The sequence below is a fragment of the Periophthalmus magnuspinnatus genome, chromosome 11, assembly GCF_009829125.3.
Source record: "Periophthalmus magnuspinnatus isolate fPerMag1 chromosome 11, fPerMag1.2.pri, whole genome shotgun sequence".
NCBI lineage: Eukaryota > Metazoa > Chordata > Actinopteri > Gobiiformes > Gobiidae > Periophthalmus > Periophthalmus magnuspinnatus.
In genome coordinates, this window is record NC_047136.2 from 7,213,709 (window position 1) to 7,226,991 (window position 13,283).

At 43.0% G+C, this 13,283-nt stretch overlaps 2 protein-coding genes across 4 annotated transcripts; both read right to left on the reverse strand.

Annotated features, from left to right (window-relative positions):
* Positions 1-469: 469 nt before the first annotated feature.
* Positions 470-5,016, reverse strand: matn1 (matrilin 1). Of its 3 annotated transcripts, none has more exons than XM_055225226.1 (10): positions 4,796-5,016; positions 3,257-3,441; positions 3,018-3,179; positions 2,723-2,945; positions 1,864-1,989; positions 1,582-1,754; positions 1,287-1,512; positions 1,061-1,213; positions 897-977; positions 470-788 (listed from the first exon to the last, which is right to left on the reverse strand). In XM_055225226.1, the coding sequence occupies exons 1-10, from the start codon at positions 4,878-4,880 to the stop codon at positions 739-741; spliced, it is 1,464 nt and encodes a 487-aa protein (XP_055081201.1). In that variant the 5' UTR covers positions 4,881-5,016; the 3' UTR covers positions 470-738. The 3 variants fall into 3 exon arrangements, with proteins under 3 accessions (XP_055081201.1, XP_033831410.1, XP_033831411.1); XM_033975519.2 differs by having other exon boundaries at positions 1,864-1,986; positions 4,796-5,014; XM_033975520.2 differs by lacking the exon at positions 1,864-1,989 and having other exon boundaries at positions 4,796-5,015.
* Positions 5,017-7,657: 2,641 nt separating this feature from the next.
* LOC129456658 (uncharacterized) lies at positions 7,658-12,535 on the reverse strand. Its single transcript, XM_055225318.1, has 9 exons — positions 12,379-12,535; positions 11,094-11,764; positions 10,848-11,010; positions 10,656-10,762; positions 10,258-10,406; positions 10,090-10,190; positions 9,517-9,778; positions 8,791-9,083; positions 7,658-8,569 (listed from the first exon to the last, which is right to left on the reverse strand). The coding sequence occupies exons 1-9, from the start codon at positions 12,410-12,412 to the stop codon at positions 8,157-8,159; spliced, it is 2,193 nt and encodes a 730-aa protein (XP_055081293.1). The 5' UTR covers positions 12,413-12,535; the 3' UTR covers positions 7,658-8,156.
* Positions 12,536-13,283: the final 748 nt, after the last annotated feature.

Consider the following 13,283-nt stretch of genomic DNA (forward strand, 5'->3'; position numbering starts at 1 on the left):
ACATACACTTGCAGTATTGCCCTTCAAGCCCCAACGTAATAGGCTAAAAGCTATCAATACATTTAATGTAGTTTAATTAAAATAATTAGGTTTATCAGTTAGCAAAACTCCTAAACAGTTTGTTATACTGATGTAAAACACATTCTTGTAACAATATTAATGACTTATTGATGTACAATTATTTAGAACAGAAAGCTTTTTTCCCCATAGGTTTCCATGCCTTACATCAGTCAAACTAATATTTTACACAGAAAACATAGGCTGCAATTGTTTTATGATTAATAAAAGATTGTATAGAACAGTAGGCTAATTATAATATATATTTTATAGAAGAATTTTGACTTGCCATTTCTTAATTCAATTTCAAGCAATGTTACTTGGATCCCTTTTTAAAGAGCACTGGAGACCCACTGATTCACTCAACATCTCAACTCTGTAAGCACTAGTAGTAACAACTACAACAACTCTCTTTAGTGTACCATCACCGTTTCCCTATGAGGGAAGACTTTTATTAACAATTACACAGCCTGGCTGAGGAGAGTGACCTTCGGAACGCACACACTCTCACTAAGGTGTGGTCCCCATGACGACCGGGCTCTGTGTGTCTCAGGAGCGAGGCTGGAGGAGGTGGTATCACACAAGAGGGAGAGCTCGGGTTATAGCAGAGGTCAGGGTGTACAGACAGGCTCATTTCAATATATTACAGAGAGAAAAGTAAGGGAGGGGTGGTGTGAAACCTCAGACGATCTTGTTCTCAAGCAGAGCAATCCTCTTTGACATACTCTCTAGTGAGGCATTAGTCAAGGAAGACCACAGCAAAGACAAAAAGTAATACAACAAGAATAAACATTCACATACCAATATTGTAGCTATAGACGTATTGAAGTAAAGGATATATTTTTTCGTCAGGGCCTGTAGAGCATCTTCTACCTTCTTCTGGAACTTTACAAGAGAGTCACATTCACAAGGATCTTCCTCTGTTTGAACAAAAAACCCAGATCAATTAAAATCACATTTTTACATGGAAAACACGTGGTTATGCTCAATGCGTCTCTGAGACCTTTACAGATGTTGATCTGCAACTTTTTGCCGATCTGAGTCATTGTTTTAAAATCGGCTGTGTAGAAATAATGTTCTCCAATTGGCTCAGAGGCAATTTCCTTGAGTTCATCCTCCACTGCATTTCCTACTCCAACAGCATACATCTTGATACCTGCAACACAGACAGTTCACCTGTTCAAATATGACTTCTTTCACACAAAGAGCTAATATATTGTGTCTCATACCAAGCTCCTTAGCTTTTTTGGCTGCATCCCCAATGTAATCCTGGCTGCGTCCATCAGTGAAGACAATGCCCACCTTGGTGACCCCAGGCCGAGCCCCCTGTGTAAAGCTGAAATCAGTCATGAAGCGTAGGGCCTGTCCAGTCATGGTTCCCCGCTCCATGTAGGCCATCTTCTTCACAGCATCTTTCAGGTCCTTCTTATTGTTGTAGCGTCCCAGGGGAAACTCCTGCAGAGGATATCGGTTGAATGAGGAAATGTCGCAATAATTAGGGATCATTTTGTCACTTTTACACACCTGTTTGACAGCACTGGAATATTGCACCAGTGCCACGTGAGCCTTGCTGTCAGAAACATCAAGTTTGTCAATGATCTGGTTAATCCATTTCTTCACCAGTTCAAAGTTCTCAGGACGGACACTCTTGGAGCCATCGATCAGGAACACCACATCTGTGGCTGCGTTACTGCAGGCTGCAGACACACATGATATAGAGCACATTGATGTCACATTATGGATACTCATGTGTAATTATACTGAGAGAAAACCCATTATTCACAACAGGAGCACAGGCACACTCACCACTGCAGCTGCGACCATCGTCCATCAGGGTAAAGCCCTCTTTGCAGGCACACTTGAAAGATCCTGGAGTGCTGATGCATACCTGCTCACAGTCATGGTCCCCAGTGGCACACTGGTCCGACACTGCTTATGTGTGCATGCAGAGCACACACCAATGTGGAGGTGCCACACATAACCAGCAGGGGGCGATGTTTGGGGTTAGGGGGAGAGAATAAAACTATGTCAGTTTGAAAATCTAACAAAGATTTTAATGATCCACTGTCATCTGCTATAAGTCAAATATGCCATACATAAGTCAATAGTGAAAATACATTTTAATTGTGCAGTACAATAGTGGATCGTTAAAACAACTGATAAAAAGAGTAGAAAAGTCTTGTATGAACAAAATATCTGGGGTAGTACTTCTACTGCGAACATGAGACCCACTCCTCCAACATGCAGTGTGCCCTTGGACCAGTCATCTGCAGCACACCCAGCTGCTGCAGAGTGAGTGGCAGGCAGCAGTTAGAGCCACTGCCTCTGAGCGCCAGAGGGCACATCCAATTAGAGGATTAATAAATCACTTTGATTTGGTAATTACAGAAAAATCACTCTCACCTCTTAGATTTAAGGAGAGACTAATGAATAAAGAGCCAATTTGGGTTGTTGCTCCTGCCCAAATGTCCTCAGGAGATTTTATAAATAGTTTTAGTATAAGACAGAGGACGAATGGGAGAGATAACTTGCATACAGAAGGCTGTGACACCTTACTCTGAGTAAAGAGAGGCCACCATACACACAGTTCATGATGTTTATTTACTATGCATATTACAGTCACTCCTGCACCTCCTCAGGTCTTCCTCCAATAACCCGGTCTTACCACAGAAGGCCTCCTGGAACTTCTTGGTGAGCTTCTCGATGACACTGTAACTCTCCACGTAATCCACGTGGTCATCCAGGGGGTCACTGGCCATCTGCTTCAGAGTGCTCATGTCCACACGGCCCACCCCGATGGCAAAGATCTCGATGCCTGCGTCACGAGCACGCTGAGCTATGTCTTTGACATTATCCTGAGGGCGCCCATCTGTGACGATGATGGCCACCTACAGCAAGCATGGAGTAGATGTTAAGACTGAGAGAAAAACTCTTTGGAAACATCTGAGGACTTGTCTGACCTTGCTGATTTCATTGGACTTACGAGCTCCCTCAGCTTCACTAAAGGCCACATTGAGAGCAAACTGGATGGCAAGGCCAGTCATGGTTCCTGTGGACAGAGGCTCAATCTTGGTCACAGCCTTCACAAGGCCAGCTTTGGTCTTGTGTGTCTTCAAGGATACCTGTGAAGAGACAACACTCTCATTTGTGTCACACACAAACTTAGTCATTTCTCTCTAGGAATATTGCACTCTTGTACCTCGTTCTTCACGCGGCTGGCATAGTTGACCACTCCCACCCTGGTAGCATTAGGTCCCACATCCAGACCCTCAATGACCTTGGCCAGAAAGACCTTGACTTGTTCAAACTCAGATGGACGAACACTCCGACTGCTGTCAATGATGAATATCAGGTCTGTGGGGCGTGTTTTGCACAAGCCTGCAGCTGCATTTTGACAAAAAAGGCAAGGCGTGTTTATTAGTATAGCACAATTTGTACAGAAAGTAATTCAAAGTGATTTACAATACAGACAAATGAAAACATAAATATCATCATAAAATGAGCATTAAAAAAGAAAAGTGCAGAATGAAAACCTTTCAATCATATGCACAGCTAAACAGAAACATGTTGAGCATAGATTGAAACATTGTCAAAGTAGAGGCCTGCCTCACATCTTCAGATTTTAGCTGCATAAAACTAATAGGCTGACTCCCCATGTTTAGTCCTGACTCTGGGCACCAGCAGGAGGCTGGTCCCTGAGGTCCTCAGAGTACACCAATATGTCAGAGATGTATTTTGGCGCTAGGTCATGGTTCTAGACAGGACCCAGGCAGCAGCGTTCTGGATGTACTGCAGCTGGATGTATTGCAGCTGTCAGAAAAAAAAAAAACTTCAATGAATGGGACAGTATTTTAGTCCAGGTCTGAGGTGCAGAAGGAGCACATACAAAATGTAAAGGAAAAGGGGAGGGAGGAGCGTAGCATGAAAGAGGCACTTAAGAGCGGCCGGTGAGGTTTAGGTTACAGAAGGAGGAGAGCCAAAAACAGGATGCACAAATGTACCAGGGGCGGAGTCTGGATCACTGGAGATGTAAAGGAAAATTAGCCAGAAAATATGAACAGAATATCAAATTACAATTCAGAAAATGTATTCCTGTGCAAAGGTACTGCAAGAGTTGAACCACAACTTGCAGTCCAACCAAAGAAAATATATGCTTTTAAATTCATTAAAATATACATGAGATATTTTATAATACAATATATTTGTCTCTTACATAATAAACAACCACATGACATATCAAACCAGATGTTCAAAATAAAACAGTGTTACTTGGTGATATTTAGGATGGTTGTTGCTGTGGAGATGAATGATTTCTTGTGGATGTGACTGGCCATGAAAATTTAGTGGCCAGGGAAAATGCCATATTACTTCAGTAATTCACACAGGGCTATGTGATTATTAATTATCCCCAAACAAAAACATAAACTATGTTAATTTTTTTAAATAACACTTAAATTACTAGTAACATTAAAGTCATACACCCATATATGGGTGTATGCATTTGAAAATATTTTGCAACTTACTTTGTCCCCTACATTACTTGATGTTTTGGCAAGATATTTTAAAACAAGGCTGATATTGAATTTATTGTCATAGCTTTAAACCTTTTGCAATTCAAAACCTGTTTTAGTTTAATTCTATTATTACTGTTAAACAAAAAACTACAGAAGACTACTATGACTCACAGCATGAGAGTCTTTTCACAGGATAAGATGAAGAGGCTGGGGTTAGTACTTACCCATAGCCGCGGCTGTGCGCTGGTCGATAGTGGCGTGTGTGCCTATAAGGCCCAGCAGCAGCAAGAGGAGCGGGGTCACAGTCATGATGGCGATGCCTGGACAAGAGCTCTGGAGTCAGGGCAGAGGCAGCTGCTGTGATGGGGACTGCCACAGAGTGAGACTGAGCTACTGTGAGCTGAGGGTTATCAATGCAGCTTCTTTACAGTCAGCCCTCAAACGCCCCCCTGTGTACACCCTGTAGGTGTGTGTGTGTGTGTGTGGGCATGGAGGGGAAATACCTGCTTTGGGAGGACCTTACAGTGGGCAGGGAAACACAAACACCTTGATATGGGCAGGTATGTGTGCTGCGGCCCATACAGTATGTGTGTCTGGAGGTAAAGGAGCAGCTGGGGTTTGGTGCAGTGGTGCAGTCGCCCCACGTTGGATTTGGCCAAAGCTCAAATAAACACCAATATGAATTCCTCTTTTCTCCCTGTTCCTTGGTACAGCAAACACACATTTATGGTGCGGAAGTAACATAGAGTCACCAAACACAGCCCACAGTGTTCCACCACTCGGCATGCTGGGATATTATGCATAAGCACGCACTTTGCTATGGACTGGACCTCCTAGTTCAAATGAGTTCAGTCTCAACTTGAACAGTAATTTTACATGATATAGTCATTCGAAAGTCATTTCACTTTCACTAACACATTGCTAAATATACTGAGATGGTGATGAATACTAAAGTTGTAACAGAAAAAATAACTGAATCTAATGTATTGAATTCCTCACACAGATTTCCCCATAGCCTCTTCAAAAAAGTTAGGTCAGCCTTTGGCCCCAGTGGAGCAAACACACTTTTATCATCATCATCATCCTCATCATCCTCATCATCATCCTCATCATCATCATCACATGCACAAGCACACACAGACACACACGATCCTCTGAATCCATGTTCGTCCAAAACAGAGCCGCTCTTTTCCCCTCAGCATCCCTCTGCCCAGCCCCGCCCGCATTCCTCTGGACCCCTCACACACCTCCATCACACAGCAGCGAACAGGCCGCAATTCAGAGGCAGTCTGCAGGAAAAGAGCAGTTAGAGTGTGGCCGCACTGTAACTAACAAGACACAGTTTCTACTAAAAAGACATGTGGCAAAGTCAACAGCGCACGTGTGTGATGGCCTCGGACATGAAAGGTTCAGCTGTTATTCCTGGACAGCGCTGCATTTGGGCTATGGGCCTTTCGTGTATGGCACATGACAACACACACACACACACACATATTTGTGTAAATATGCAAAGTTCTACTACACAAATCACACAAACTTATGTAACATGTCTACTGAGCAGCCTCACAAAAACAAACATACCTGCTTCCAGTGAACCTCAGTTTCATAACTGTGGAAGAGGATGCTTTGCATATTTCCTAATCATAAACTAAAGAAAATGCAGTATTTTAATCAAGAAACAAACAAACTTTTCATTTAAAAATGCAACACAGCCACATACAGGCAGTTGGACTAAACTAAAATGCTGTAGTATTTAATCTGTCATTTTTAGGCTCATCGAAACATAACCAAGACAAATCTAGTCTTTTCCACACTGAGGCATCAATTCAACAAACTGAATGTGAAATGACCCAGCCACATGAAATATAAAAATATGAATATAAAATATAGTTTACCAAAAGCCTGAAAAAGAAACAGTTCCAGTAAAGTCAAATTCAGTGTTTCAGGCTGAATATAGAATCATGTTCCACAACAGCTGTGCCAGACCCCATGAGCAAACAACTATGACCGGTCATCAATCTGTGCTTTTTTCACTTGTGAAAAGCCATGTCAATGCATCTCAAATATTATCTGTCCCCTTATTCCTGTATTTGTAACACATGTTTTTTAAACAAACTCACCAAATAACACATCTGAAAATCAACAACTTAATGGTTTTGACGTAAACATGTCGAGGATCTTGAAACCATATTCGGGCTTCTTCAAAAACAAACACTATTAGTTTCAGTCTGTTAAATCAACAAACTCCTTCAATTCACAGTATCCAGCCATCCCCAATGGAGCAGCACAACTGTTTTATGCACCAACATTGGCTTTGGGAGGACTACGTTAAAACCACATCCATGAAAGCTCAAACAAGTTGCCTTTTTTAGAAGAATACTGGGTAAATATTGAGAGAGTGGGACTGGTGCATCCTATACCTGCACTGGCACATAAGACTCTGAGTGCCTCTGTTCACAAGACAGGCCTGGAAAAAATAATTACAGACTTAAACCTACAGGACACTCGTCAGCCATGTGATTGGTCACTCACACCATATAGATATTATTTTATATTTGATACCAGTTTTGACAAGGCCACATATAACCAGCCTAACCAAGCTCTTATTTTGAATAGGTTACGGTCTAGGATTTGCAGTGGTAGGGAACATTTTTTAGAACTAATTTGAAATATTTCTGCATATTATGAGCTTCAGTGCATGTATTTACACTACATAGGTCCTGCCAACAGTAACAGCTCAGTAGCCAATGAGCAGAAGAGAGAGGTTCATTAAAAACCCAAATAGAGCTGTTACATAACCAGCCGGTCTCGTGGTGCCACAAACACACTCCTCCTTCATCCCATCTGCCCCCCGCCCACCTCTCTCTCCCCACACCCGCCACATCCCACCATCACCTTGTCCCATAGCAACATCAGATCACGACTCTGCTCCATATCCTGGGCCAACACTCTCATATCATAAAACTGAACACAGAAAAAGGACCAAGAAAGAATATTAACTACATTTTTTTTAAACTTTCTGAACTCTCTCACCAAAAGTTAAGAATGAGGCTCAAACCAAAATGTTATTTATAGACACTGCCTTGAGCACATGAGGGTGATGTGATGAACAAACAGAGCGGAGAGTGCACCGTGTGTGAACACAGCAGATGGCAATAAAGATTAGGATTTAGGCAGCGTCTTTCCTCAAATAGGACACTTCCTCTGTTGTAACAAGTGTCTGTATTCGTTTTCATCAGATTAGCGCCTGCTCATATCCCCCTTCTGGCCATGATAGAGGGATGTCCAGGAAACAAAGTGTCAGATCTTTGCACATGGTAAATTTAGAAGCATTTACAGTGCCCTCTACTGACAGATACAGCATATGACAACCAACGTCAAACGACAAAGATAGAATTAAGGATGTCCACTAAGCAGTGCGTGTTTATTAAAGGCCAGCTATGATTTTTTTTTCCATTAATATTTTTGGCAAACTGGAAAACATTAAAGACAGAAATTAGAATATTACAGAACTACTAATGAATAACCTATGAATTCTCATCACACACAAACAGTATAATTTAACTTTAATTTAAACATATGCAGTCAAAAATGTATTGGTGAAAAGTCACAGTGGAAATGGCTATGGATTTCCCGAGGACTGTCGTACTCTATCTTGACACAAGGGGGCACTGGAGGGCTTTGTGGAGAGGCAGGGCTGGCCTGAGCAGGCAGCAGTGGAGCAGCTTTAGTTGGAGTGATCTCTGCTCTGAGTCTGGGGGGTCTGAGTGTGGACACAGGTGGCAGAGTAGTACTGCTGGAATGGATCTGTGTGTGTGAGGAGTGCTGGTCTATGGTGAAGAACACGGAGGGAGGGGCGGTGCCAGAGGGGGCCAGCTGGAGGTCCCGCGGAGCGCTCAGAGTGCTGGGGTATGACGGGGGGCACTGAGGCCGCTGGTGCAGAGAGGCCTGGCTGTACATGCTCCCCCAGGGGTATGACTGATAGGCAGTGATCCCACCTGTGAAAGCAAACCAATGTTAACAAAGCTGTGGAGAGAGCAGAGATGTAGGACCTCAACCTCAATGCTGTTACTATGTTATTATTGTCATCTGTATGTGCATATATCCAGGATTACTTGCAGGCTAGTCTTCTGAGGTTCAAACAGAAATAAAGGTATAATAACAGAGCATTTAGCATAGCAATCATTAATCTGATCTAATGACACTAGTCTGAACTCACCGTGAGGACCAGTGGATTGGAGTAGCACTTGTCCTGTGCTCTGGGACTGGAAGAAGGTGTGGCCTCCAGTTGAGTAGGTCACCACACCAGTGGAGCCGCCGCCGGGGCCAAAAGTCAGGTAGGATGAGGGGTTGGAATCTGGAGGATTAGGTGTGAGGTAAGGGGAAGGGGTGAGGTAGGAAACACAGGGTTGGGGCTGAGAGCTGGGATAGGATGTCTGCAACTGGTACAGGAGGTTGTTCTGCTGCGCTGAACTCAGGTAATCCAGCTTCTCCCCAAAATCAAAGAGAGAGCTACATGTGAAGCAAAGAGAGATTTACCACCTTTAAACTCTGACAGTTCAATGTTTATGATTTAATAATACACATAATATAACACATTTTTGTGTGTTTATGATTTACTTCAATTTATTTATTTATTACTAGTTTTACAAGTTTACAAGTTTAGGTCTGACAATCTATGACCAACTGTGTTTTGAGAAGGCATCAGATTCAGTTTCTAAGTAGGCCATATAAAATATTTCAGCATTTAGTAATTACTGATCTGCACATGTCTGTGCATGCTCTGAATGTTAAAACTGATTCTCGCTCTTCATCTTGAATATTGCACAGAGTCCCAGCTCATGTGAGCACATCTCCCTGCTGTCCCTCTCCTGTCAGTGCTTGTTCTCCCTGTCTAGATTATCTGCTTGTATTCCAGTCACAGTCCCCAGTGAGTGGACCTGACCTGGTGTCAGCCTGCAGAGGCTGCGTGTCATGGTGTGGCAGGGAGGAGCCCGCCTCTAGAGCATCCAGAAACAGAGGTGGGGTGTGGGCCAGCGTGTTAAGGAGCGAGGGGTTTGGGTTGGCCGGGTTGTAGGCTGTGGTAAACAGAGGCAGGCTGGCTCGGCGTATGGGAGGGGGGCTATGCATTGGGCGTGGGTGGTACTCCGCAAGCCCCCCCTGAGATGAAAGCTGGAGCTGCTCTCCATCTCGGACTCTGGACTGACCTGCAGATTAAGACAAATAAAAGATTAAAGGACGGTTCAGTCTCAGAGGATTTATACTGTGTCATTATGCAAACCATTGGTTCTGCCAAAAACACCTTCTTTTAAGCAAACTGGCAAAACATAGTCCACACTGCAATTCTGAATAAATGACTATTCTACACAACAGATGTTTGTGATTGTCTGTAGAAATTAAAATATTCCAACCAATGGGCAGGTTTAAATATTAAATCAGATTTATAAATGTTTAAGATTCTTCAAATGTGTGGCACATTACTTAGTGGCTGCACATTTTTGTGTGTGCATTCTTTCACCTGGACTGGTTGAGTGGTTGCTGTACAAAGGAGTGAAAGTCGGTGCTGTGGGCGCAATCTGAGACAGTTTTGTGGCAAAGTGACCAGAAAAAGATGGTGGTCTGCGTAAAGGGAGGAATATGGGTGAGATCAGGTCAGCATCATAAAACTATCCCACAGAGGACTGACTTGTTGAGGGGCAAACTGAGCAGAGCAGGGGTCACTTGAGCCTGCGGGAGGTTGCTGTGAGGTCCAGCATGGCTCGCCTTCTGCTCAGCCTTTGCACTGATTGAACGCCCCACTTTTCTCCACTTTGCTCTGCGGTTCTGAAACCAAACCTGGACAAAAAATGTGGAGAAGTTAAAAAATGGTATAATACAAGAAATTGCATGAGTAGAGTGTTATTTAAAAGCACAAAGAGGTCCTTACACAAGTTGAATTTTTTCTCATTGAAAGCATTTGTCATTATGTCAAACTATTTTGTCCAATATCCAAGGAGGCAAAACTGACTAAATTCCTCATATGTGAATGTTTAAGAAATTTTCTGGTCCTGTACTAAGCTGACATGTTGTCTGTATGTTTCTCACCATTATTCTCTGTGGTGTGACCCCAACTGAAGCAGCAATGGCTTTCCTCTTCTCTGCATCAGGGTAGTGGTCTTCCTGAAACAGGGACTCCAAGTGCTCCAACTGATCTGAGATGATGCAAACATATGTGCATGTTGAACCAAACTGAATGCACAGTTTTAGAGAACTTTATCCACCTATAGTTTTTCTTACCTATACTATAGAGAGTGCGAGTTTTCTTCTTTGGGGCAGGTGGCAGAAGGCAGTTGTCAATGTTTTCTAATCCTGGCATCACTGGATAGCTGAGGGATTGCCCGCGGCCCCTCGTGCAGTATCGTATTGAGCGTCTTGTTGAATAGACTTGAGTTATCGCCATCTGTAGTGAGTTTATTAATTTACAAATGATACCAACTTAAAGAGTAGGTAAATGTTATGAGCATGTAATGCAAATAATCTGACCTCAAGAGGCTGGGGGTTAGTCTTCGGTACACTATGTAGATAGGGGCTATGGGGCCGTTTGGTGGCCTGGGGTGCAGGAGGCGCAGGCTGGATTTGGACCGGAGGCTGTGAGGAGTAAAGAGCCAAGGCGACAGGGGGGCAGTACACCCCCGAGGCTCCACATCCCAGGTATATGGGATCAGTCAACTCACTGCTGTTCATCAGCCCAACAGTGGGCTCCAATGAGGGGTCCGCTGGACATTTCTCAAGTTCCTGAGCTGGGTTTTTGGTCAGCTCTTTATCGTCAACAACTTTACAACTTTTTTTACATCTTGAACGCTCGTTTTTTTTGCTCCGCCTCTTCCTGCCCCTTTTCTGCTCATCTTTGTCTTCACAAGTTTCTTTATCCTCCATTTTTTCATTGTTATTAATGTCTTTGTCCGCTCCATCTGCAGAACCATCCTCCTCCTCTGCTCCCGCCACAGCCTTCGATTCAGTTCGGTCTGGTTCCTCTTCATTATTTTCACTATTTCCTGCTTGTTCATTGTGTCCAGTTTGTTCTCTGTTATTTATCTGATTAAAGAGCCGCTCCCCCCTATCCTCCTCCTCCTCCTCCTCCCTTTTCCTGTCCACAGGCTGGTCATTCATTGGTTCCAAATCTTCCTGTTCTTCACACAAAAGGCTTGGACAATCTGCAACAAGAAAAGTCTTACAGGTCTGATACAATAATCAGGACCCATGTTTGCCCATTATAATTTATAAGATTAGGAAAATGCTGTCATAAGGGTTTATTTGATGTGAGGACATTTAAGAACCTCTTCAAAAGTGGAAGTCTAGGTGTCTGGTACAGGTCATGATGCTGCATATAATTAATTTATCTTTGCCTCTTAGAAAGCTGCCAAAACACTAATTACTTTGAACAAATGCCTATAGGCCGAGACATGGGCCAGTGATGTCATTTGCTTGAGGCACATTTCACTGGAAGACCTGGAGGTGGATTTTCCCTGATAAACGCCACCCTCTGGAGGAGCAGCCCCCGCAGTCTCTTAATTAGTGTCCCAGCTGTGGCGCACCTCACCTGACTGTTAATTAACTAGCGGGACCTGCTTCTATCTACAAACACTGGGTCAAGAATGTTAATGACAAACTTTAAAGTTGATTTAAGTTTTTTCTCGGTGATGGGGACTGCTGTAGATCAATATGTGACTCTAGTGCAAGACTTTTGAAGAAGTTGTTCAAAGTTTTATAACATGACTCAGGACGTCACTATGGCAATGTCGCAACAAAACAATTAATTTGCCCTTACCAAAATCCTCAGATACACCACAGTCTTCGTCCATTTCGCCTCGGCTTCAGTCAAACCAATAAACTCTAAACTAATAATCAATTAAGCGGTGCAGGTCGCGAGGCTAGTCGCTCCTGGGCGCGAGGCTAATAGGCCTGATTGATTGATTAGCTAACTCACTGCGTGACCGAGAATTATCGCGTGAAGGCTTCAGCCAATCAGAGAGCGCCACAGGTCCAGCCAGGGCCAAGAGAACTCAACTATATTTAGACTTAAGAGGACATTTATTCATCTTTAGGCCTATTTTGATATGACACTTTATGAAAGAATATAAAATAAAGTGTAGTTTTCATTTCAATTTATTGAAGCAGCCTTCAAACACACACAGTCTTTGTCAATTACAGTTAGCAGTTTAAAGGGCCCATGTTACACTATTTTCTGATCAATGATATAATATTGTTTCCTCATCACAAATAGACCTGGAGTTGTGTTTTGTTTCAGTAGCACATGTTTAGCACACAAACCCTACATATTTAAGCTGTGTGCTTCTTTCAAACTCCATACACTTTCACCAGAATCATTTGGATAATCTCAGCCCTGGAATTGCCAATGAAAGAAAGAGTATCTGCATATTTGAAACTCAGTGTTTGATATATGTACCATAGATTTACAGGTTTCTCATCCATCTACACCAAACTTATTTTTACTAAACATCAGCCTGTCCAGGGACTACAGGTGGAAATTAGTATTTTTGCTATAACCTGGCACCAAACATCTTTCCTGTTTTCTAAGGTCAGTGTAATGTTGTGCACTGTCCCTGTTCAAATAAAAGCATACCATACCATACCATGTCCTGCTCTAAAGGGATGTAGACAGATTAATGTGTGAAGGAAACAAAACACAAATCCAGGTATGATTTTGAGGAG

What these genes read in the sequence shown, in the direction of transcription:
- matn1 (XM_055225226.1), bottom strand. Translation starts at nt 4,880, where the DNA reads ATGACTGTGACCCCGCTCCTCTTGCTGCTGCTGGGCCTTATAGGCACA. An exon ending in AGTCCAATGAAATCAGCAAG is followed by an intron (nt 2,946 to 3,017) that starts GTCAGACAAGTC and finishes TGCTTGCTGTAG; the next exon opens with GTGGCCATCATCGTCACAGA. An exon ending in GTTCCAGGAGGCCTTCTGTG is followed by an intron (nt 1,990 to 2,722) that starts GTAAGACCGGGT and finishes TGCACACATAAG; the next exon opens with CAGTGTCGGACCAGTGTGCC.
- LOC129456658 (XM_055225318.1), bottom strand. Translation starts at nt 12,412, where the DNA reads ATGGACGAAGACTGTGGTGTATCTGAGGATTTTG. An exon ending in TGGTGTATCTGAGGATTTTG is followed by an intron (nt 11,765 to 12,378) that starts GTAAGGGCAAAT and finishes TTCTTGTTGCAG; the next exon opens with ATTGTCCAAGCCTTTTGTGT. An exon ending in TCGCACTCTCTATAGTATAG is followed by an intron (nt 10,763 to 10,847) that starts GTAAGAAAAACT and finishes GCATCATCTCAG; the next exon opens with ATCAGTTGGAGCACTTGGAG.